At 30.5% G+C, this 24,434-nt stretch overlaps 1 protein-coding gene across 1 annotated transcript; it reads right to left on the reverse strand.

Annotated features, from left to right (window-relative positions):
- Positions 1–18,963: 18,963 nt before the first annotated feature.
- On the reverse strand, positions 18,964–20,306 carry LOC114720507 (transcription factor MYB106-like). Its single transcript, XM_028906152.1, has 4 exons — positions 20,168–20,306; positions 19,840–19,969; positions 19,483–19,741; positions 18,964–19,416 (listed from the first exon to the last, which is right to left on the reverse strand). Exons 1-4 carry the CDS (start codon positions 20,304–20,306, stop codon positions 18,964–18,966), a joined length of 981 nt encoding a protein of 326 aa, XP_028761985.1.
- Between the last annotated feature and the right edge of the window lie 4,128 nt (positions 20,307–24,434).

The raw sequence follows: 24,434 nt of genomic DNA on the forward strand, positions 1-24,434 counted from the left end.
CAGATCGATCAGGTAAGTTGAAAGGAAGCAACTGGCAGCGAAAATTGAGGTTACATAAACATAGATCGTATATATCAATGTGGTCTCTGAAAAATGCTGAAGAGAAGGACAGAGGGAGGAAAAAGTTGGATTGACAGAAAACAGAAGACAAGAAGAGACAAGAGATGGAGCTATAAAGCAAGTTGAAAAGATGCAGAAGAAAGATCCAAGTTATAAATAGCAGATCTTCTATATATATATATATATGTATATATGACGTAATAAATGATGTTTATAATAATCATATTAGACAGAAGAAAAAGAATCCATCTGACTGATGATTCACCATACTCATATTTAAAAGACAACGTTATTGTACATCTACATTTCTTAGTAAGGTTTCATATCCTATAATTTTGGCATACATATGTGTTATCCAGCAGTTCATGGTTTTGTCTCTTTTGTATTGTCTAGGGCATCCCTATGATAACCTTACTCAGAAGATCTAGTACCCTTGTAACTTTCTGAATTTTAAATTGAACTTTTAAAAACTTGCATGTGGTCGATCTAATCAAAGAAGCACTCGCCTCAGTACTGCCAAATAAATAATCATAAGAAACAAATGTACGTGGGTGACAATATCAAGAAAGTCGAGATATATACTTGTTCAGCATCTTATAGATTGGAAAGAATCATGCAAAAAAGGAAAATTAAGGAACAAAGTAAAAGATTAATCTGTCCCAGTGATATGAATATTTAATATACACATATATATATGATATACTAATTTCCCTTATAAGTTTTCTATTTGCGCACACACACACACACACTATATATATATATATATATCATCTTTTGTAAAGCTTCACTATGTATTATCGTTTGAATTTATTTTAGGATACGATATCAACAATTTAAAGAGATATAGCATGATGATCACTTGAATAATTTATTATTGGTAGAGATAAGTAGCTTTATAAGCTTAACTGCGTTATTAATTACTACATATATACGATAAATGTACTAGCTCTGCATATAGCTCTTTATGTTTCCTCTGTGTGTGTGTGTGTGTTCTTATTATTTTGAACTAAAATATATATATATATATATATATATATACACACTTCTAAAGCCTGGCTTGTAGATATATACAATGAATATAAAAGCCCGTACAAAATTGGCAAATCAGAATTAATTGTATTGATAACAAGCATGTGATTCCAATCAAACATATTTACGTCTCTGTGTTTACTTTTCTCATCAAATTTACAGAGCTTCAGTTTAATGCTTGAGTAAGTGCTTGCCATATAAAACAAGCCTGAAGTTTTTCTCTTTCACTTACGTATGCATGTACTGTCTCATAAACTTCAAACTTTTCTTCCCGTAGGAGCCAACATTGTTAAGAGGACTAGGGGAAAAAATAATGTTCACTAAAACAACGACAACAACACGCACACAAAGGAATCGAATTTTAGTTATCCTTTTTCCTCCAAGTGACTCCCACGCACTAGAATTCTACCAATATTTCACTACTGCTCTTATATAATAAGTTCATATTCCCCCAGGGGACGGTGTATTTCCTACGTCTTTTTTTTAACTTTTAGCTAATTTTAATAATTTTCTTAAACCGCACAATTTCATTGTGTGGATTTTATAATAAGGGATGGAAGGAGTATTAAATGAGGGTAAAGTTAAAAAATTATTAGGTTTTAAGATAAAATCAGTGAGATTTACGGTTTTTCTTTATTTTCAATAAAATATGCTAAAAATGATTTATAAATAGAAATGGAGGGGTATTTACCAACCATGAAAACCCTGGAGGTGAAGAAACAAAAAAGTCTAAGTGAATTGATGGGAAAAATATATTAAAGTATACATTTGCCGCTTTCTTTTAATTGAGTTACGCACACACTACGTTGGCAGATAAAGAATTCTTTTAAAACAATTTTGCTGGTCATTCCATTCTACTGGACCCAATTCCATTGGTTAGCTTATAATGTATTGGTCATCCTCCAATGATACTTGGTCCCCACAAATACAGTAGAAACACCGAACATCTGCATCCAAGAAGCGGCCCGTTGCGTCCGTCTTCTGAGGAGATGTTTGAATAAAAACCAAACTATAATTTTAAAAGTGTTTTTATAATATACGAAGTAAATATGTGAAGGAGATTGTCTCGTTTTATGAAAAAGTACTTTTTAAAAGCACTTATTAATATTGCCAAACACCCCCTGAATCTATTTTTGATTTCCGTTATCTGACTTTCTGTTGGAGTCCATCATAGGCTTCACTAGGATTTTTTTCCCCCCAAACACAAGTATCATTTTTATTAGAGACAGTCATGTTTAAAATATTATCAAATACTAAATATAGGCACATTTTTTCATGAGGATTCTAATCTTGATTTACCATGTTATGAAAAACTGGCCATTTTCACTAAACTTAACTCTCGTTAGTTCATTGAGATAGTTGGATGCATTAAACATGGCTATACTTCCAGATCTTTTTTTTTTTTTTTTTGCCATCTAGACTTACAGATCTTGGACGCAGTGCTCGGACCTGATTATAAACTTGTAAGGCCGAGAGGGGGGGTTTGTGGAATTGATGCCCAGATGACTATTATATCCCCATTAATAATTTCATTGGTGGGCTTCACAAACTGACCTAACAAAGTTGGGCCTGAACAAACTTTGACAAAACTGAGCCCACTGACAGAGAAACACAATTCGGCCCTAAGAACTCAAAAAATATACTCGAAAGTAACACCCACAACTCCAAAACAAGTAAAATTGTTAACCAAGTAATTACGAGTCTGTTTGTTTTTGTTCTTTGTTTTTTTATTTTCAAAACAATTTTATAAAATTATTTCTTAAAACAATTTTTGAAAACAAAAAACAAAAAGATTTGTTTGAATAATAATTTTAAAAATCATGTTTGAAAAAGAAATCATAAAAAATTACACTTGGTAGGTGGTAGTTATCGCTAGTAATGATAAGCGGTAGATAGTAGGTAAGAAGAGAAGAAGATTTCTCAAAATTTTTCAAAATAAAAAATAAAAAACACAAAAACAAAAACAAGAAAATATGTGAAAGTTGTTTTGACTTTTTAGTTTTTAAAAACATGGTATTGTTTTTTGTTTTTTAAAACAAGTAACTAAAAACAAATTACCAAACAAGTTTTTTTGTTTTTATGTTTTTAAAAACAAAAAATTGTTTTCAAAACAAGAAACCAAACAGACCCTAAAACTTGAAGAGAACTTGCCCTTAAGTCCCTGGCTATATGAATTAGAATTTTAAGAGAACTTCTTTTTAGATTCCTAACTATATGCATTAGTCATTAAAAAAAAAACAAGTTACACAAAAAATTGATCATACTTTTATAATGTAAACATATTCCATCAAGAATACATAAACAACACATAAATGCTTGTCAAAAAATTTCTCATTCGTAACTTCCAAAATAATTTAATACAATTTAATATTTGAATAAAGAAAATTCCTAATCCACTGTAAAAATGTGCTCAAGTTTAATACCCAATAATGTCTTAAGTAGGATTACTTCTAATAAAAGAATACATGTGTCCAGTAAAAAAAATATGTAATACTTTTTAAAATAATATCAAATATTTTATAGAAAGGATTAAAATTTAAAATATTTTATAAAACATGCTCTATGTATGAAATTAGAGCGATGGGTTTGAACCTAACACCACGATGGACGACGACAAATATAATGAAAGAAGACACATGGGGCCATAAAATATCACATCAACCTTCTTCGAAAGAATTAATGGGCAAGCAATAACTGCGTAAGGCTACTGTTCTTTTCCCTTCTCACCCTCAAAGCCATGAGCTAAGTAGAATCTGGAAAGCTCTATGTTACTAGACTAACAGTCTAATAATTTTATAAATGGAATCAAATTCAAAAAAACATTCTAATATAGGATTACCAAGCGGAATCAGACGAGAGAGAGGTGAAAGAAAAAATGAGAGGAAGAAAAAGTGAAGAAGAAAATGAAACGGACTGCTTCTTCCTCTTCACCTCAGGCGCCTATTAATAATCACACCAATATTCCTTCAGATCTCTTGCTCTAGCAACTCTCGTCTCTCTCCTACTCCTTCCTCTTTGCCGTGACTTCTCACAAATACATGAGCTTGGATTCCTTCAATACACCAAATCTGGGTTTCCATGCGTCTCGTGAAATAACCAAATCCATGAGCTCCACGTATGAGTCTGAACTTGACCTCCCAATACCTAAGTTATCACAGACTGCGACATTGGAGGAGGATCCATTTGAGGATGAAGATGCATAATACTACCTCGGTCCTAATTATAAGACCCAGTTAATTTATTTGAGGAGATTAAAGAAGTAAGTTAAGTTAGTTATTTGTAATAAATAAGTGTTGTCATTCCTAAAATATCCTTGCTAATTAAGTGTATTGGCTAGAACTATTATTATTAGAAAGACTATCTTGAAAAAAAATATATAAATATAAGAGAAATAATATATTAGGGTCTTATAACTAGGACTAAATAAAAAGTTAAATAGGGTTTTATATTAAGGGTGTGTTTGGATAGAAACCAAACCATGGTTTCAGAAGTGCTTTTACGGATTACGAAGTAAATATGTGGAGGAGATTATCTCGTTTTGCGGAAAAGTGCTTCTGAAACCACGGTTTGGGGATACCCAAACAGGCCCTAAATATAGGATGTAGTAACATCTTTTATTTGTTACAATGCTTTAGTTAGATGGTTGATTGGGGGAAGTGTTAAGCTGCTCATTGCATGGTTTGTTATTCTTGTCTTGTATTTGTGTTTTTTGTTGCTTTTATTTGGCAGGTTACGTTTTGCTGTTCCTGGTTGGCTGCTTCAAATTCTCACTGCTCTTCTTCAAGCCTGTGGTTCGTCCAGGTGCAATTCTTAGGCATCGTTCAAACATCACTGATGCGGACGTCGTGGAGTACTGGGTTATCCTTATCTCAATGCTTCGAGGTGTCAAATCACATCCAGTCAACATTAATGTTCTTTGTTTCCTTGTATCATTGTTCATATTGCGTGGGGAAAATTACAATAAGAGGCCATCGAATTAAATATAAAAATATTTTTTAAAATTATCAAATTATTCTAAAATTCTAAAGAACCTCCTTACAAAATATTTTATTTGTTTAATTATCAAATTATATTTAATTTTTTTAATTTTGTATTGATAACTGAAAAAGCAATCATTAACAACTTAAAGTGTAATAATTAAGAACTATCACGAAAGGTATTGACAACACATTTTCTTAACACGTCACAAAAATATAATACATGAGTTGTCAATAGCTATTAATTCTTATACCTTAAATTGTTAATAACTGCACTTTTAGTTGTCAATGTATATTTTTTTGTAAAAGAAAAAAAAGATAAAGACAATTTAATAATTAAACAAATAAAATCTTTTATTATAAGATTTTTTAAAATTTCAGAATAATTTTATTATTTTAAAAGATTTTTTATATTTAATTCTTTTGAGTATGGCGTGATTATAATTTTTCTTATTTTGTGGGGCTTTTTCACTCTGGGTGTCAGCCGTTACAGGGAGAGACTTTTTGGTACGTACCGACATTTTATCTGGTTGAATGAAATTGTCATTTTGCGGGGAAAAAACTACTCACAGCCTCTGTGATCCTCGCGAGGGAAACGTATTAATGAACGTACGGACCTGAATGAGCAAATTAATGAAGGTACTGGAAAATCTGATCACGTATTGGCCATATGTTTTCCCGCTCTTGCATGTTTATTTTAAAAGCTCTTCTAAAATTTTTTATCCTTTTATAAATTTTTTTAATAATTTTAATGAGTATTAAATATCTTTTCTTTTCACTGTGTTTTGGAATATAGGCAAAATCAATGGGCGGAAGTTGAGTAATAATATAATAATAAGGGAGAATTTAAAATAGGTCTCAAAGCATGAATTTAATCACCTTAAAGTCCTAATAACAAGTGATTGAAGTGAGTAGCATAAACCAATTATTATTTCCTATATTGAAATTTGTTACTAGATGCTCTTCAGTTATTAACAGACTTTAGAATAATTAAATCCCTTTCTTAAAACTTAACTGCAATTCCCTCTGATGACTATCACAAGAGGCAAAATGGTAGGCTGCAAAGAGAGCGAGACAAGGTTAATATTTACCATTATACACGCAAACACATATTTTATACATACACACTTTAATTTTATACAAAATTTTAATTTAATTTAATAATTTGGTAAAATATTTTTTTTAATTTTGTAACTTTAAAACCGTTAATCAAGTTTAATATCTTAATATTTATGAATATTTTTGTCCGTGTTTAAAATTTTAATGTTAATGTCATTTGTTAATGAAATTAATGATGTTAGAATTAAAAGATAATAAATATATTGTTATAAAACTAAAGAATAGAAATAAAATTGTGTGTGAAGTCAAACAATTTATAGATGCATCTTTTATCAATTAAAATTTATCCCCATCTACAACAAACAATCCCAATTTCTACACGTATATTTTTGGGAAATTTTGTCAAACATGTATCAAAGACAGAGCTAGTTTCGGTTTTGATGAGCACCATAAACTCATCAGATCTAGAACATCCATTTCTTATTTGGATGGTATGGATTTATTTATTTTTATTTGTATTTATTTAAAATAAGTATTTGAATATGTATAGAATCTAAAATAGATACAATCTCTTAACTAATATTCTTTTTAAAAAAATAGTTTTCTTAAAAATAATTAATTAAAGATTTTAAATTTAAACCATTCAAATTAAATATAGATGATCCGGATCTAAGGAACTTACCGAAACTGATTCTAGTATCAAAAGACATTTATGCAAGCAAGAAAGAATTGTAGGCGTAAAGAACTTTTTTTTTTTATACTTCTCCGGTCTTTAATATAAAAACTATTTAATTAATTTGATTAGATTAAGGAAATTAGGTAAGTTAGTTAGTTATAAGAAATATGACATGTTTTTCTTAAAATACTGTAATCATCTTCTTTAATATCCTTTATTCCTTTTCTATTTGATTATGGTTGATGGAGTATTTATAGAGATAATTTAGAAAAAAATTAATAAATATAACAAATATATCTTATATTTAGAATCAAAATCAACTCAATAATTAACAATTAGGATAAGAGGAGTGTGTGTATATAAAAGCATGTAGGGGTCCGCCATATTCGTTTGCTTGAATTTGACTAGATTCCCTCCCACCGAACAGTTCTCACTGGCGGGCTGCTGGGCAAACTCAGTGGAGCCGCTGGTGGTAAACAAACGAAACTTATCGAGGGAATCAAATGAAGCCCAAAAGGTATCGCCAGAGCAAGCTTAGCCATCACATCATTCAGAGTCCCTTTTTAGTTGAACGTGTTGAAGATCAACAAGCCAATCATGTTGTACCACATTGCATGGCTTTCTGGGATCAAATTCCAATTATCATGAAGACTGTAATTTCCGTCATTGATCAACACAATTACATCCAAAGAATCATTTCTCGAGCAAAGCCGTCTATGATTCCCATCCCATGCCCTTCTAAGGCCCAATAAGACGCGTTCAAAGTTCTGTGGTTAAAGGATTTTCATTTTGTATATTAAACATGAAAACCCAAATTGAATTTCCTTTATGATCATTTAAAAAAGGCAACATCCATCAATCACTGGAAGCGTGCATGCTGACAATGATGACGATGACAGGAAACAAATACGCCTACAGGGCCATGAATTATCCCACCAACCTTCACAACTCACTTCTGTCTCCTATCTATCAATCATGTCTCCTGTCTTTCATACAAGATTTAATTAAAAATCATATTTAATCTTATTATAAAATTTTAATTTATTTTATTTTTATATTTATTTGTTTTAAAGTAATTTTTATAGCAATTATATATGTTAAAAAGATTATATCAAATAATAATTTTAATGCATATATATGATCAAGAAGGATAATTTGGAAAAAAAACACACTGATTAATTAGAAATAATCAAATAACTAATTTACATAGATATGGAGAGCCCACCTTAGAGTTCGGGTCTTCGTTCAATACTCATCACTGTAATACAATCTAAACTATTCAAAATCTAATATAGATGTTTTAGATTTAAAACTTTTAATATAAAATTTTTTCAATGATAAATTCATTTTTTAAAGATAAGTTAGTTATGATATTATATTTATTTTAAATTTTGTATCTATTGAAACAAAAAGTTGATGAAAATATATAAAAAAAATTAAATTCAATCTGAACCATAAAAAATAAATCTAAAATGACCTAAATTGCAATGAGCACTCCATGCTCATCATTGTGGTGAGCATGGAATGTGCTCCAATCTCGTTTTTACAAAAACTGGGTTTTGATTAGGCTAGCAGCTTAAATTAGAGATACTTATTATTTGTATTAAGGACTCGTTTGCAATGGTTTATAATCATATTTTTAATTATAATTTATGAAGTAAGAAATAAGTATATGAGAAAAGTTTCGTTTTGACTTACATAAAACATGCTTATAAATACTTATATTAGCCAACCCAAACTAGCACGAAGGTAGCTTGGGCCCAAAGAATAATGTAAGGAGCTGATTAGGCTAGCAGCTTGAATTAGAGTTTTACAAATAATGTAATTACTTAGATAGTTTTCAAATGAATGTATAACAAGTTTCAATGCAGAAAACGTTAACAAGTATGATTGCTAATGTGGGTTATCCGGTTGCAGATTGAAAAGGCCCGTTAGCAAACCTGAATCCACTATTTTTGTTAGCGGACCCACCTGATATTATAATGCAATATTTTTCGTTATTAAATTAACATTGATTATTAACAAGTTTATAGAAAAGGATGTCATTGCTTCTTTTTTAATATTTCTGAGACGGCGTTGAGCACAAAAATTTTCAAATACCAATAACTTCTTTACCAATACTTTCAACTCAAAAATAACCCTTAAATCTTTTTAGGAACAATATCTAATTCTGATCCTCGGATTATACCTGGTGTACATTACAGCCTCTGCATGAGGGAAATTAGGTCATCTGTTCTTCCTTCAGCCTAAGCCGTGCCGCCGCAGGCGCTGTTGCTGCTGGTGGGCCCCAATATAGGTCCGCCATTGAAATTATGTGTCTGTGTCTTTCTGGTATTCTGGTATTGTGGGGTCTTGGCTGTGAAGCTGAGTTATTGCCGGTAGTGTGGCTGTTAGGCTTAGCTGCCGGCTTCGTACGTTGTAATAACAGCTTCAAGATCTAAGGATGCTCCCCCCACATGTTTCCGAACATTGCAACCTGTGGTTGTGCGGTTGTAATAGCTCCTACATATGACAGAAACATGTAGCGTTAAATTTTCTGGGATAATCATGGACCAACGATTGCTGCCCAACATTGCAGTATAATCTTAAGTCGTGAATGCAAATAATTCAGATTTTTGGGTAGGAAGTTGTTAATTGTTAAAAGATGGTCCTAAATAATTTTCTTTTTCAGTTAGATCTGAGTCTGCAAAAGGATTAAGAATAAGTTAATGAGAACCACATGCCAAGTAATATTGAGAAGTGAGTTTCGTTGAAAAATACATTTAGCAGAATCGACAGGATTATGTCGTTTGATTTTTCACGGGGATAGGTCATCATAAATTAATAATGTTATTTATTGAACCTCACATTTAATAATATTTGATTATGATTTATTAAGTAACAAGTTTTATTAATTATAATGTGCTGTGTTGATAAGCTCCATTGAAAGACACGTTGAAAATGCATAATAGGTAATAGGTAATATTAATAATTACCTATTAACAGGATCTGTAAAAGAGATTACATCAAATGATAATTTCAATTCATGTGATTAACAAGAACATTTAGGAAAAAATACCAATCCATTAGAAACACTAATTTACCTAATTTACTCAGCATTCATAACGTAAATTAGCTATCTAACTTTAACATTAAGTATTGAAGGTAATATACCACTGTAGTTTTTCCTAGTTGGACTTCGAATCCACATGTGATAAGTCAGGTTGTTTTAATTAAGATTTGTATATGATTAGAATAACGGGAAAGAATATTTTCTAACATAAAGAATATGCATTAGAACGTTTCTTGAAATATAAGAAATTACACATTCTTAATATATTACCACTCTCACACACTATTAATAGGATGAGGTGACTCTCACTGTGTTTTCCATGCCTATTTCTCTTGTTCCCTTACTTTGGTGTATCCAAAGTTATCAAATTCATGAGTTTAGGCAAATTCATGACAGAGATGTAAACTCAAATCGCGAACTTGTATCGTAAACACATAAGAGCTCACCCCTATTAATGATAGATGACTATTAAAAATACATAACTGAATAATTAAAATACAAAAACGACAACAATTTAGTTTAAATGTATTTAAAACTGAAATCAATAAAATTAAATCCATCAATGTTCATAGTTTATCATTCTCAACATAGAAATTTTCATGAAGTTCGTGTATAAAGTCATTAAACATAATAAAAATAATTATAGATTAATATATAGTCATCCTGAAAAAATTATTAATCAAGACATTTACGTATTCAAACATCATCTAACTCGCACTGAGTTTCATTAATGCCTCCTGTCTCTTAACGATGTCATTTTTTTTTTTGTTGCTATATCTAAGTATTCTTCTATTGGAGGCAATATTATTCGAGACACTATTAGGCACTAAATATGAACACTTCTCTCAACGGGAATTTAAATCTTGATTTGTCACTTTATGAGGAATTGGTCCCTTTTATAAGACCCAACCCGGTTGGTCTCCATGACCTCATTTGAACGAAATGGAGGGAAATTCCTGACACTGGACCGCAAAGTTTAGGTGATCCGACTTGGATTCGTGCCCACCCGGTACATTCAATCCCCTCCTCATTTTTATTTTTCTGATCTTACCCACAAAGCCTTCCATGATTATGCGTCATTGAAGTTGTTTCCTCAGGTCTCTATATATGTATGATCCACATCACGGGGGCTCATAATTTTAACTCTCTTTTTCAGTCACTTTTATCCAACGCAAGATCCAAATCAATTATATGGTTCCCAGAGAGCCGTATAGGACTGTGAAAGGGACCAATAATCCGGCCAAATATTAATTTAATTTATCTGACATGATTTTTAGGCTATTTTAAACGTAACTAATGCAAAATTTTAAGATCTTTCAGCGAGGATTTAGCCACCAAGCTGATTTATTAAGATAATGTATATAAAGCAACTATCAAAGTAAAAAAAAACCATGTTAAAAATTATTTACTATATTACTAGCGGAATTTATTTACAGTATTTTATTAAGGTCACTTACAATAATCTTTTTGCAATTTTAACACTTGGGAAAGTACAAGAAAGAGGGTTATGTTTTATATCATTTACTACGCTAATTACGGCATTTATAACACTTCCCCCCCATGTTACCATTTTATTAATAATACCATTTTCAACAATTTTTTTACAATCTCAATATTTGAGAAAATACAAGTAAAATGGGTCACGTATTACCTCTTAACTTTTTCTTTATTTATGCGAATTAATTAAATGTCACATATAAATAGCAACATATAAGTTTAATTTTTTGTCTAACAATTCTCTCAGGTTAAAAAACTATTTAAAACAAGCTTCATGCTCTGTTTCCATTTGCAACGGTGGTGGTAGTGGAAGAAGAGGAAGGAAGTGAACTTTGATGGATCAGTCCAAAGGTAGTGTTACCGTTGGAGTTGGTAGCCAGGGACGTTGTCTGGAGAGCTGAGGGCAGTTGCATCCTTGACGGCGTCGGCTTGTGGTTGGTAGGGTTCATAAAAATGGTGAGTGATGAATATGAAATGTGCTTCCCTTTAAAAGTGGTTGTTTTAGAAGTTCTTGATCTCCTAGGCCGTTCTCTTGTACGCGGATTGTAAAACCATATTATTTTATGTTATATCCCGTATCTTATTTACTGTCCGTTTAATTTTTATTTTGATTCTAAATATAAGATTTTATTTATTTTGTTTCTCACATTTGTCTATTTTTTTAAGATAATCCTTACAATAATAGTAGTTCTAACAAATACAATAAACTAGTAAAGATATTTTAGAAAAGACCATCTATTTTCTCAAATAAGTGGATTGTAAAACGATATTTTATGTTATATTCCTAATCTTATTCACTACCTCTGCCCTTAATATAAGAGCTCTTTTTATGTTTATTTTGGTCCTAAATATAAAACATTAATCTACTTTGTCTTTCATATTTATCTATTTTTTTAAGATAGTCCTTGTAACAATGATAGTTCTAGCCAATATAATTGATTAGCAAGGATATATATATTTTAGAAAAGATAACATCTATTTATTACAAATAACTAACTTAACTAGTTTTCTTAATTTACTTAAATTAGTCAATTAGCTCTTATATTAAGAACCTGAGGTAGTATAATGCATTCAATGCTCAAAAAATTTATGATACTGAATGTAACTGAAAAATAGCATCGAGGTCCTAGAAATACCAGAAAAATAAGGCTGGGGTCTCAATACATCATCTATAAAATCACAATGTTAAATGTATTTAAAAAATAAGACCAGAGTATTGAATGCACGTTTACTCATTTTACAAACACATGCGCACACTAATTAATGTCAAAGGAAAATTAAATTGAAAAGCCTGGAGAAAATAATATTTATTAGAAAATTATAAAAATTGTAATTATTTAGAAGACTAAATATCACAATATAAATTTAAAAATATCAAATTCTTTTGGCGATAAAAAAAAATTGTAATTTTCACTGCTCATACCACGTGGCTTGCCCATGAATTACCAGTTGCTACAAAGCAAAAGGGAATGTTAAAAAAGCACAATGTCAAAGCCACAAAACACGATCGAAAACCCATAATTATGAAAGTTATTGTAACAGATTTGAACTATACATTGATAAGGATAAAAAGATCTGGATTAAATCTCAGTCATGAAGACGAGATCATATAGGAGAAAAGGGAAATCCAAATTGCTTCAGAAATCCACTAAACATACAAAGCCAAATCCTACAACATCAGAGGGAGGAGGGGGGGGGGGAAATTAAAATAATTTTAAATTTTGATTTATAACAATATTGCCGTGGTGATTACTGATAATTGATAATATGTGGGCAAGCATGGTTATATGAACGGTAAATAATCAATTGGTTTTAGTATTTGTAACTTTATTTCTTAGTACTTGTTTTTTTTAAAGATAATTACAATTTTTATTATCCTTTATGATAAATATTATTTTTCTAGATCATTCGCTCTAATATAAACCTAATTTTTGCTCCATAAATATCATTCTAACATATTTGGGGAATATTAGTGTTGATTGATTGGAGTGAAATGTTGATTTTAAAACGAAGAGGTCCCTAATATTGTTATTAAAGCAAGTAGATGGATTTAAAAAAATTTGCCGCATTATTACTATACATAAAAGCTCAACTATTTTTCTAAAATCTACTACTTCCAGTTTTTAATATAAAAGTTATTTGGCTAATTTAAGTAAATTGAAACAATTAGTTAATTAAGTTAATTATTTATAATAAATAAGTATTTTCTTTCTTAAAATACTCTTTCTAATCATATGTATTAGTTAGAACGATTATCTGATAAAACCTTTAACAAATACCACTATTACAAAGATTACATTGAAAAATGAATAAATATGGGAGACACAGAAAATTAAATTCCTATATTTAGAACCAAATTGAATGTCAAACTAGCCTTTATATTAAGCACCAGATATAGTATCATGTTTATTAGCTGAAAAGTGATTACCCTAATTTTAAGTTTTTAACCGTACAAATTTTTTTTAATGTTTATTATTGGAAGAAAGATAATAAAATACCCTTAAAAATTGTTAAAGGACAAATTAGTATGGGTGAATTTCAAAATTTTAATTCAGACCTGTTGTACGAGGGATTCGAACCCTCGATAGTTCTTTGTTTCGAACTATACCGGTTTTCAAGATCGGAGCTATCAACCACTCAGCCATCTCTCCAGAAGATGATTTCTATTTTATCGTTATTCCACCGAATAGAACATGACCATATGAGTTGATACCCTTCCTGTACCATTTTGGAATTTTCAAATCATGCTAAATTACACAAATGCCCTTCATATTTTTTTAAAAATATTGCCACCTCATTACCCTTAGTTTGTTTCTAGCTGCCAGAGTTCCGGTCCCAGCGACTCCATCAGTGGCCAGTCGCTGTCAATAGTTAAACAATAGTAGTCACTAAATTTTTAAAAATAAAAATAGTCAATCATAATACTAGAGTAGTCAGTAGTTAAATAAAAATAGTTATTAGAATTCTAAAAACAAATGTAATTAATAACTAGAACGGAGTAGTCAATACATATAAAAGAATAGTCACTGGACTTTTAAAAAAGTAGTTAAAATTTGAATTAGAGTAGCTAATAACTATATAAAAATAGTCATCAGGAATAAGAATAATATTCTCATTTCACAATTATTTTAAAATTAAAAAATAATACAAATAGTCTTATTTAAAATTTTGAAATTCACCTATGCTAATTTGTTCTTTAACATTTTTGAGAATATTTTGGTGTTTTTTTATTCCTTAAAAAATATTTCAGTGTATACAGAATTCAAAATAAAATTAATTTATGAGTTGTCAATTTCTTGGTAAGAAAACATTATTTAAAAATCATAATTAAAACCGTACGTGGTGGCCCCATTAAAGTTTGAATTTTCGCAATTAGAAAACGTGCTCGGTTACGAGAGACAACATAAAGAAAAATAAAATTAAAAACTAGCAACACGTGCTCCAATCAACTCGGACCGTATCACGCACGATCCAGATTGGATAAAGAAAAATAAAAGAAAAGCTGTTTTTCACCTTTATTTCTATTTTTTATTTTTTATAACGTGCGTAATAAAAGCAAAATATTGCATATAATAATTATGGATTTGGCCCCCCATAGTTCCTATATATATGTATAAAAAAAATTGTAGGAGTTAATGTTTAATAAATTAATACCGAAGCGGTCCATCAGGGGACAATTTATACTAGGCTTTGGATTATTACCTTTTTTTTTTTTTTTACCATCTGGATTATTACTTATTGGACTTATCATTTTAATTTTATGACATATAATAAATTAACAAAATAAAATAGATAGCAAAAGATAAATTCTCTCAATTTATTATAAATGCCATCATATTTAAAACAGTACATTTTACGTAAAACGAAATAAAACTTTTCTCATATACTAACGTTGTATTTCGTAAATTACAGTTAAAAAATTCCTTATAAATCATTTTAAACAGGTCTTAAAACGGGTAAGGGGTTACGATGACTTTTTTAATTGAAGTCAGGAAAAGCTGTCATATTGTTTAGCCCGCAGCTTGAGTTAATTATTATTATTATTCAACTGAATGCTCTGTTAGGGGGTGAATACTTGCATATAAACAGAAATAATAGCTATCTATAAATTATATTATAAAATAAATTTTATATTTAAAATCGAGAAGTAATAATCACCGTACTGATAGTTGATAGCAAACGCGTGAGACATTGATTGCAATATACTATTTCTAATCCTTAATATAAGATCTTGTTTGATTTTTATTTCGATTTTAAATATAAGACTCCAATCTATTTTGTAATACATATATATTGATTTATTTTTTCTCAAAATAATCCTTTTAACAATAATAATTATAACAAATAAACGTGATCAGCAAGAATATTTTAAAAAAGATAATACATATTTATTATAAATAATTAACTTAATTTATTTTTTTAATCTACTGAAATTAATCAACTAGTTTAGTGGAGATTAGTATTTAAATCTGGGTTTGCTTTTCGCACACGGCACATCAGAGCTCGTGGTTTAATGTATGAGTAAACAGTGGTAGTAATACCGCTGTAAGTTAGGATACCCTGTATAACATGCGTTGCCCCACTACATTACTCTATGAAACAACAATAATATTAACACGCACCCCCGCCCCTCTTCCAGTCAGTTTCTGTCAACTCATTAAGATTTGCTTTTCTTTTCTGACAGCAGTAATAATTTTTTCTGAAACAATTTGCTGGTCCCGTCGAATTTTAGATTCCTACTTTCCTTCATATAGTTATTTTAAGGAAAAACTTAAATCACTACCACTAAAAAAAAAAAAAGGGACTAAATCAACCATATCAACATCTCGTGGTGATGCCTGTCAATGGAATAAAGTTTGGCCTGTCACTCTTTGATGAGTACTCATATCTGAACTGTCCAAATCCAACCCGAATGATTTAAGATTTAAACATGTTAATTTATTATTTTTAATAAAAAAATTATTTTTGAAAAAATATTATTTTATTTTAAATTTTATACTAATTAAAATAACTATTTTTAAAATAAAATTGAAAAAATAAATCTGAACTGTAAAGATTTAATGAGCACACTTATTACTCTTGATAAGTACCCAAACTCATTTCAATAAAACCTTGTTATGAAGTAGTACTAGGGAAAAATAGTCACAGTTGAAAACAACGTCACATTAGTATAAAGCCCAGAGTAATAACTAATAAAAATTTTCTAAACGATGATTTTTAAACATGTAAAGAAGGCTTTTGCAAAATGAAACCGGCGAAGGAGTTTATAGCAGGATGAAACTGAAGCTTTTTCCAAGAAACCCATGACATTTATCCTCTTTTTTTAAAATGTTTTTTTGTAATCACAAGATCCTAAATAATACTACCTTTAGTATTTAACATAACAGTTAGTTCGACATTTAATTAAGTCTTAAATATAAGACTTCAATCCACTTACCTCTTATTTATCCAATTTTCTCAAGGTAGTCCTTGTAATAGTTACACATATTAAATGTTTTATTAAATAATAGTTCTAGTTAATATACGTGATTAACAAGGATATTTTAAGAAAGACAATACATATTTATTACAAATAACTAATTTAACTAGTTTTTTTAATCTATTCAAATTAGTCAACTAGCTTTTATTAAGAACTGAAGGTGGTAGTATTAACTCTATCTTAAAATTTATATAGTAAGTTTTTAACTTTACCCCTATTTAATATACATACATATGTGTTTAAGAAAATAATAATTTACAAAACAATAAATTAGGGATATAATAGTACTTCTCCGTTCCTTAATATAGGACCCAATTCTTGAGTTGGTTTTGGTCCTAAATATAAGATCCATTTATCATATTTATCAATTTTCTCTAAATTACCCTTATGAATACTCTCTCAACTATAATCAAATAGAAGAGGAGAAGGGTATTAAGAAAGATTATTATGGTATTTTAGGAATAATATGTCATTTTTTTCATAATTAACTAACTTATCTAACTTCCTTAATCTAATCAAATTAGTTAAATGGGTCTTATATTAAGGACCGGAGGAGTACATTATAATAAATAATATTCTCTCTCTGCTATATAAATAACCAGCATACCAAATTACTCCTCCGGTCCTTAATATAGGACCCAATTCTTAAGTTAGTTTTGGTCCTAAATATAAGACCCATTTTTCATATTTATCAATTTTCTCTTAATTACCCTTATGAATACTCCCTCAAGTATAATCAAATAGAAGAGGGAGAGGAGGTATTATAAAAGATGTTTATGGTGTTTTAGGGAAAATGTGTCACTTTTCTTATAATTAACTAACTTACCTAACTTCCTTAATCTAATCAAATTATTTAAATGAGTCTTATATTAAGGACCGGAGGAGTAGTTCACAAGGATTGATTTGCTAAAACTTACCAAAATTTTTCAGAAAAACAAAGGAACTGATAATTGCTAATTTGAGTAGTTAAGTATTGGTTTGATTGCCGATTGCTTCTATTGGCTTAATATTGTTGAAATTTTATGGTGTCTTACTTTTATGAAAGTCCATCGCAATTTTTTTTTCAAAAAAAAAAAAAGAACGAGCGAGGAAACACCTTAAATATGTAACTTTAATAAATTAACAGCAAGTAAACTTGAGAATAGCTAATTTGATGGACTTTTATGTCAATGATTTGTTAGTTAATAATACAATAGACTGTACTTGGATCGATGTAAGGAGAACAAGCAAGGAATATAAGATTGGGCGATTGACAATCAAAGTTTCTGAACTTGTTAATGGGAACATGCTTATAATAAAAGTAGGATGTATTCTAAATGAAAGTCAATTATTGGGTTGGAACCATTTGTTAATAAGAATGAGTAGAATGACACAAGTTTTACAAAGTTACTTAGATTTTTGAAACATATGTTTTCGGATACAAACCAACTTAGCCTCCAAAACATATCTATCATGCCAAGGAATTTTTATGCTTGATAGATATGGAGTACACAAATATATGATTGCCCTAATAACCTTTTTTTTTTTTTGCCAACGATTACCCTAAGAACTACAGTTATATATAATAATGAGTATGAAGGATAACTTAACTGTCTCTCTAAAATGTGGAATGTCAAAATACAAATTATGAGATTATTCAAAATGGATTTACTGCCAAATTAGAAGGGATCATTAATTGCTCCTAAAGTATCTTATAATTTCTCTCAAATTATATATTAATTCCTTTTTAATTAGGGAAGAATTTATTCTCATTATATCTAAACAACTAATTAAATCATGAAGTCAATGTTTTAAAGTCATAAAGAATCTTTAGAACTATCGCTAATCTAAACATCTGTGTCTATTTCTTTAGATTTAAATTCTCTTTTTACCTCCAAGTTCATTAAGATCCCTATAGTTTTGATTTAATGGTGTCCAGTAAAATCAATGTAAAGCACAAAAAGAAAAAAAGATAGAATTTTAAAAAAATTAAAATATCTATAAATAGAAATCAGTAAGAGTCAAAAACAAATAACAAATTCGTTAAACTAAATAGCACTATCTGGAAAAGAAACAAATACTGAAGAGAATTATGATTGGATACCTTTAGAATCAAATTAAACCTCTTTATTCAGGCATACTAATCAGCAGAAGACTAAATACTTCCAGGGGATGGGGGTGAACTGACGAGGTTAAGAATGGCTTCCCAATCATCCCCCACTCCCAGGTTTTGTCGTGGTGCCATCTCATTAAATCCGTACACCAACACATCGTCATTATGGTTGCACCGTGTTGATCTGAATGCTTCCAAGGCTGCGATAATATTGTCTTCGCCCCCCAGACCTCGCACCTTGTCTCCACATGCTTCGTTCATAAGGACTCCATTGTCATTTGCGACGACGGTGGGGGAAGGAAGTGAACTTTGATTGATCAGCCCCAGGGAAGTATTACCATCGGTACATTTGGAGTTGGCAGGGACCGTGTCCGCAAAGCTCAACGTGGACGCCGGCGACTCCAGGTCGTCGGTGGCGAGCATCATGACGTACATGCTATGCATTCTGTGGGTGTTCTCTTTTGAGGGATTCGACGGGGCGGTCGACAATGAATTCTGCCATACCTTGAGCACGTCGAGGCAGGGAGTTGGCGATGGGCGAGGGGTGACATTGTTAAGGACGAGCCGTGTGTGAGAAGAGGAGGAGCCGAGCTGGTTCTGGATCTGAAGCTCAGAATATTCTTTGAGTTGCCTGGCTTCGGCTTGGAGCCGAGCAGTCTCCCACTGAGCCATATGGCTGAGGTTGGTGGCGCCGTTGATGCGCTTGTGTGTGTTGGGGTCGATACCCATTCTGGCCAGCCTCTTCTTAAGGCAGGTGTTCCAGTAGTTCTTGATCTCGTTGTCTGTTCTCTTTGGCAAGTGATGTGCTATCACCGACCATCTGCACGTACATGCATTTATATTATAAAATATATGCCAAGAAACCATTCAGGAATCATATTAATATATTTAGGAATCAAATGATTGAATGGAACTTACTTGTTTCCAAGAAGAGCATGAAGTTGAATAATGGTTTGATCTTCCTGCGAGCTGAAGTTGCCTCGTTTGATGTCAGGTCTTAGATAATTAATCCATCTCAGTCTGCAGCTCTTCCCACATCTGCGGAGTCCTATCCTTATCCAAACTAAAAACTCATTACTCATATCTTCCTTATCAGATAAGTCTCCAATATTGTACTTATTACTATAATGTACCATGTCAATATAAGAAGCAGCCACCAGAATTTAAGAGGTGGTTCTCAGATTAGAACGGATTCGTGAACAGTATGTGTGTGCATGTGAGGAACAAGAGCTAGTAGAGTGATTACCAGCTCTTGCAGGCAAGGAAGACCAGCTTCCATGGCCGTGTAGTTGAATGTAAGACGTGAGCTTCTGGTCTTCGTCGGGAGTCCATGGCCCTTTCTTTAACTCTACTTGTTTCTCGCAGCAGGATGACGACTTCGCCATTGCAATCCCGAGAAATGCGAGCGAGAGAACTATGGGGACAAAACAAAAGAGCGAGGAGCTTTGAAACAGTTCATAAAGTAAACTGAAAGGAAGCAAACCGGGAAGAAGATTGATGTTGTGTGTGAGCGTGTGTGTGTGTTCTCTCTTCGGATCTCTGAAAAATGCTGGAGAGAAATAGTTGGGGTGTGACAGAGTCTAATGTTTATATATATCTTTTACTTGTTAACTTTTGGCTTTTGTGGGACTTGATTCAGTATTTTGAGCATAATTCAGTATTAATGTGAGATTTGAGTGCAGCGGTAATTTGGGAATTAAAGTGGCTTAAATGCTATATTTTAATTAATAATTGTTATTCCCATTATTCTTAAGTTGTGATCACATGATATTGTTTTTTGTGAATTTAATTGTGTAGGTGATAATGTGCCCAACTTGGATCAACTGGTTAAGGACAATTGTTTTCCTCCGTCACCTCCGTCTCTGAATCTCTTCCAATTTAACCGTCGCTTTCCATCTTCCCTTCGTCACATCACCTTCTCCACACACTTGCTTCGAGACGCAACGGCTGAGATCTTGGATTGCTTCGGTGTGGCTATCTTCGTTTCCTCCATGCGTGGCTGAGCTCCGAGTTCCCTGGTAGTGAAAGGGAGTTCCATTCTTCGTAGTCTTAGTTTTACCTTCGCTTGTATCTGAATTGTGATTTCTAGTTGGAGGGTCTGATTCCAGATTTTCAACTCAATGCTTCTGTGTTATCGGATAAAATATGTATGTAAATTGGGAATCAAAATTAATGTCCCGCTATCTAACCTGTACTCTGATTCCAATAACATATACTGCGTCTGATCCTAATTCTCAGACCTCATTTATAGTTTACAAACGAGGTCTTATAATTAGAACTAGAGATAGTACTTCCTCTTGTTTATCATATCCATATGAATAGTATGTGCGTGCATCTGAAGAACAAGGGGTATTAGAGTATTTGCAAGGCTTAAAAAAAATACTTCTTCGGTTTTTAATGTATAATCTAATTAAAGAGTTGATATTAATTTTATATACAAGATTTATTTTATATGTTTATCAATTTTTTTCAAATTAATCCTATTGATATTCTTCCAATAATAATCAAGCATAAGAGGAAGGAAGAGAATTAAGAAATATGCTTAGGATGTCTTAAAAAAAATCATATTAATTAATTGAACAAACATTCTTAATCTACTCAAATTATTTAATTAGGTCTTATACCAGAGGAATATAAATCATAGTTGAAGACCATAAATTTTAGAAATTAAAAAAATATCAAATCCCTTCAACGAAATTGAAATTTCTTGAATTGATAAAAATGCCCCCTCCCGTTGAATTTTCAAGTACCTCCCTCCCCCTTTTATTTACGGTATTCGTGCTAATTTTTTTTTCCTGGTAATCATCTTTTTAATGTTTTTTTGCCTGACTTTATTTTCTTAGTACTCATCTCAAATTTTTCAGTGTGATGTATCCCTATTTTATAATATATTTTTATGTATAATTAAGGGATTTTATAATGTTTGAAGGGTTTAAAATGCAATAGATACTTATATTTTGATCTAAGAAAATTATATGAATTAATTGCTTAAAAGTACATTTTTTATTATATTTTTATAATTTCCCTTTTGAAAAGTATCTCTGCTTTGATTCTAGAAAATAATCTGTCAAGCAAAACATGGACCCCTTGGAAAACTACATTTGTGCAGCCACATGGCATTACAAGAGGTTTTTTCTAATTATCTAATTAGAAATTATCCAAAATATATAATCAGAATATCTCTTATCTTCCACCATAAATTAAAGAGTTTGAATAATTAATTTCTTTTATGGATAATTTCCTTGTCGTATTTTGAATTTGAATAAATATTTTATTCATATTCTATTATCCATTTAATTTTCCAAATACCCACATTATCATTTTTATCCTCTTTCTAAACCCTAACCCTAATTCATCCTACCACCATATCCTTATTCAAATTTGAAATATTATCTTTTTATCCAATATCATTTAAATTCAAAAGCTCTTTTACTATGATTGTCATGAAGATCACACCAAATCAAGAGAATTCAAATTCAAAGTTCTATCAAGATTACAAGATAAAAGAAGATAAAAGATCAAGTTAGAAGATTCAAGGGTTTCCTCATCCGACTAGGATGGGTTTAAAAACTATAAAAGGAGATCAAGGGAGCCTTGGAGAAGCAACAGAGCCATCTACACTACACAAGCACAAGCATACACTTCGCTTTCTCTTGTGTCCATATGTTTCACTGTCTTCTTTTCATTATTTTCTTTTTATCATTATGGTGTTATCTAGCCATATATGTGGCTAGTCTTCTTTGTTCCTGAGGATAAGATAACGTGACTTGAGTTTCTATTTATATTAAGGAATTTGTTAGTTTTCTTATTTCAATCCACTAGTACGTTGCGTTTATGAATTTCCTAGGTTATGATTTTTATTTCTTTTGTAGACTGATATTTGATTTGTGTTTCAACTGAACAATTATATTTTGAAGCTTTTAATGAATATATTTTTAGTTTTTTCATGATTCTATGAGTGTTTATTTTTATAGATTTCTATTTTGATTTGCACAAGTAGTTCATGCTTTAGGGTTTTTGATAGATAACTCTCTTTATGAACAAGATATAATTGTTTAATTGAATTCACAACTAAGTGGTTTTTAAGTGATCAATTGAAAGGTGATTATATACTAGTTTTCTAGGTATAATTATTAATTAATTAATCACGACTTAGATGTTATCTAGAGTTTTTCCTTTTGACTTAGTAATTGTTTTTATACAAACTTCTCACCTTTTTGAATTGTGATAGCCACTCATCAACGTCCTTGGGAAGTACTTTATTCTGATAAAGTCTTCGTTACTTTCGCTTCTTTTTACTTACTGTTATTTTCTTTTTATTTTTGTCAATTTATTTTCTTAAACAAATCAATCAATTTTCTTTCCTACTCCTTCCTTCTCTACATCACATTTTTCTTAATTAAAAAGGTTTTTTAAAATTTTAACAATACTTCTCATAGAGAGAGATACAACCTAGGTTGACCTCTATACTATATAGGATTAATTTAGTTAATTAATTCGAGAGCTTACACTACAGGGCGATCATAGTGCTTTTTCTCATATTTACTTTTTGGTGTATTTGAATATTCAACTTTTGAGAAAGTTATATATTAGAAATATTAGTTTCAATCTTTAATATAAGAGCTAGTTATGGGTTAGTTGAGTTTAGTTTTAAATATAAGATCTCAATTAATTTTATCCTCTAATTTTTGCAAAATATATACATATGTTAAGGAAATTTGCATCAAGGAACAATTTCAATACAAATGATTTAAGAAGGTATTTTAGAAAATTAAGACATGTTTTTGAAAAATAATTAATTTAATTAGTTTTTTTAATCTACCCAATTTAACTGAGTAAATCTTATATTAAGGAAATGAGGTGGTATCAAAATAAGTGAATAAGTAATGACATATGAGAACTACGAATCAGCGAAACGTTAGATACTGGTTGAGATTAATAAATAAAATAAATACACAAAAATACCCCTATGGAATCACCAACATGGCTCAATAGCAACATTGGGAAGCTAAATTACAAATCTAAAAATGTGCCCTTATAAATTGCCAGAGTTTGTATATCTTCAAATTAAAGCTCGATCGATTGCAAATTTTGAAGGTTCAGTGGAAAAATCCCAAGAATTAAGTTGAAAATTTTTAGAAACTTAGACGTGAAATTTTTTATCAATTTACTATATATTTGCAATTAATTAATTCTCCATCATTCATAATTGAGTTTCAAATATTTGCAGAATTGATCTGTGCAGACTGTGCTGCAGAATCTACAAAGATTTTATCCATTTACTTTTTTAAGGAAAATCTCCAAAAAAAATTTGTTAAGTTTGGTTTGAATATCCATATTAAATATAATAATTAAAGTTCAATTCCTCTCAGTGCAAGGTCCAAAAAAAAAAAATCCTCTCCGTGTTTCTTGAAAAGCTTTGACCTTTGAAAATAAAAATTTTAAATAACTCTAAAAATGAAAGATATGACAGATGACTTTGGATGAGTGAAAAAAAAAAACACATAAGAAAG

The sequence above is a fragment of the Neltuma alba genome, unplaced genomic scaffold (assembly GCF_004799145.2).
Source record: "Neltuma alba isolate B1F8T4 unplaced genomic scaffold, ASM479914v2 tig00011988_pilon, whole genome shotgun sequence".
NCBI lineage: Eukaryota > Viridiplantae > Streptophyta > Magnoliopsida > Fabales > Fabaceae > Neltuma > Neltuma alba.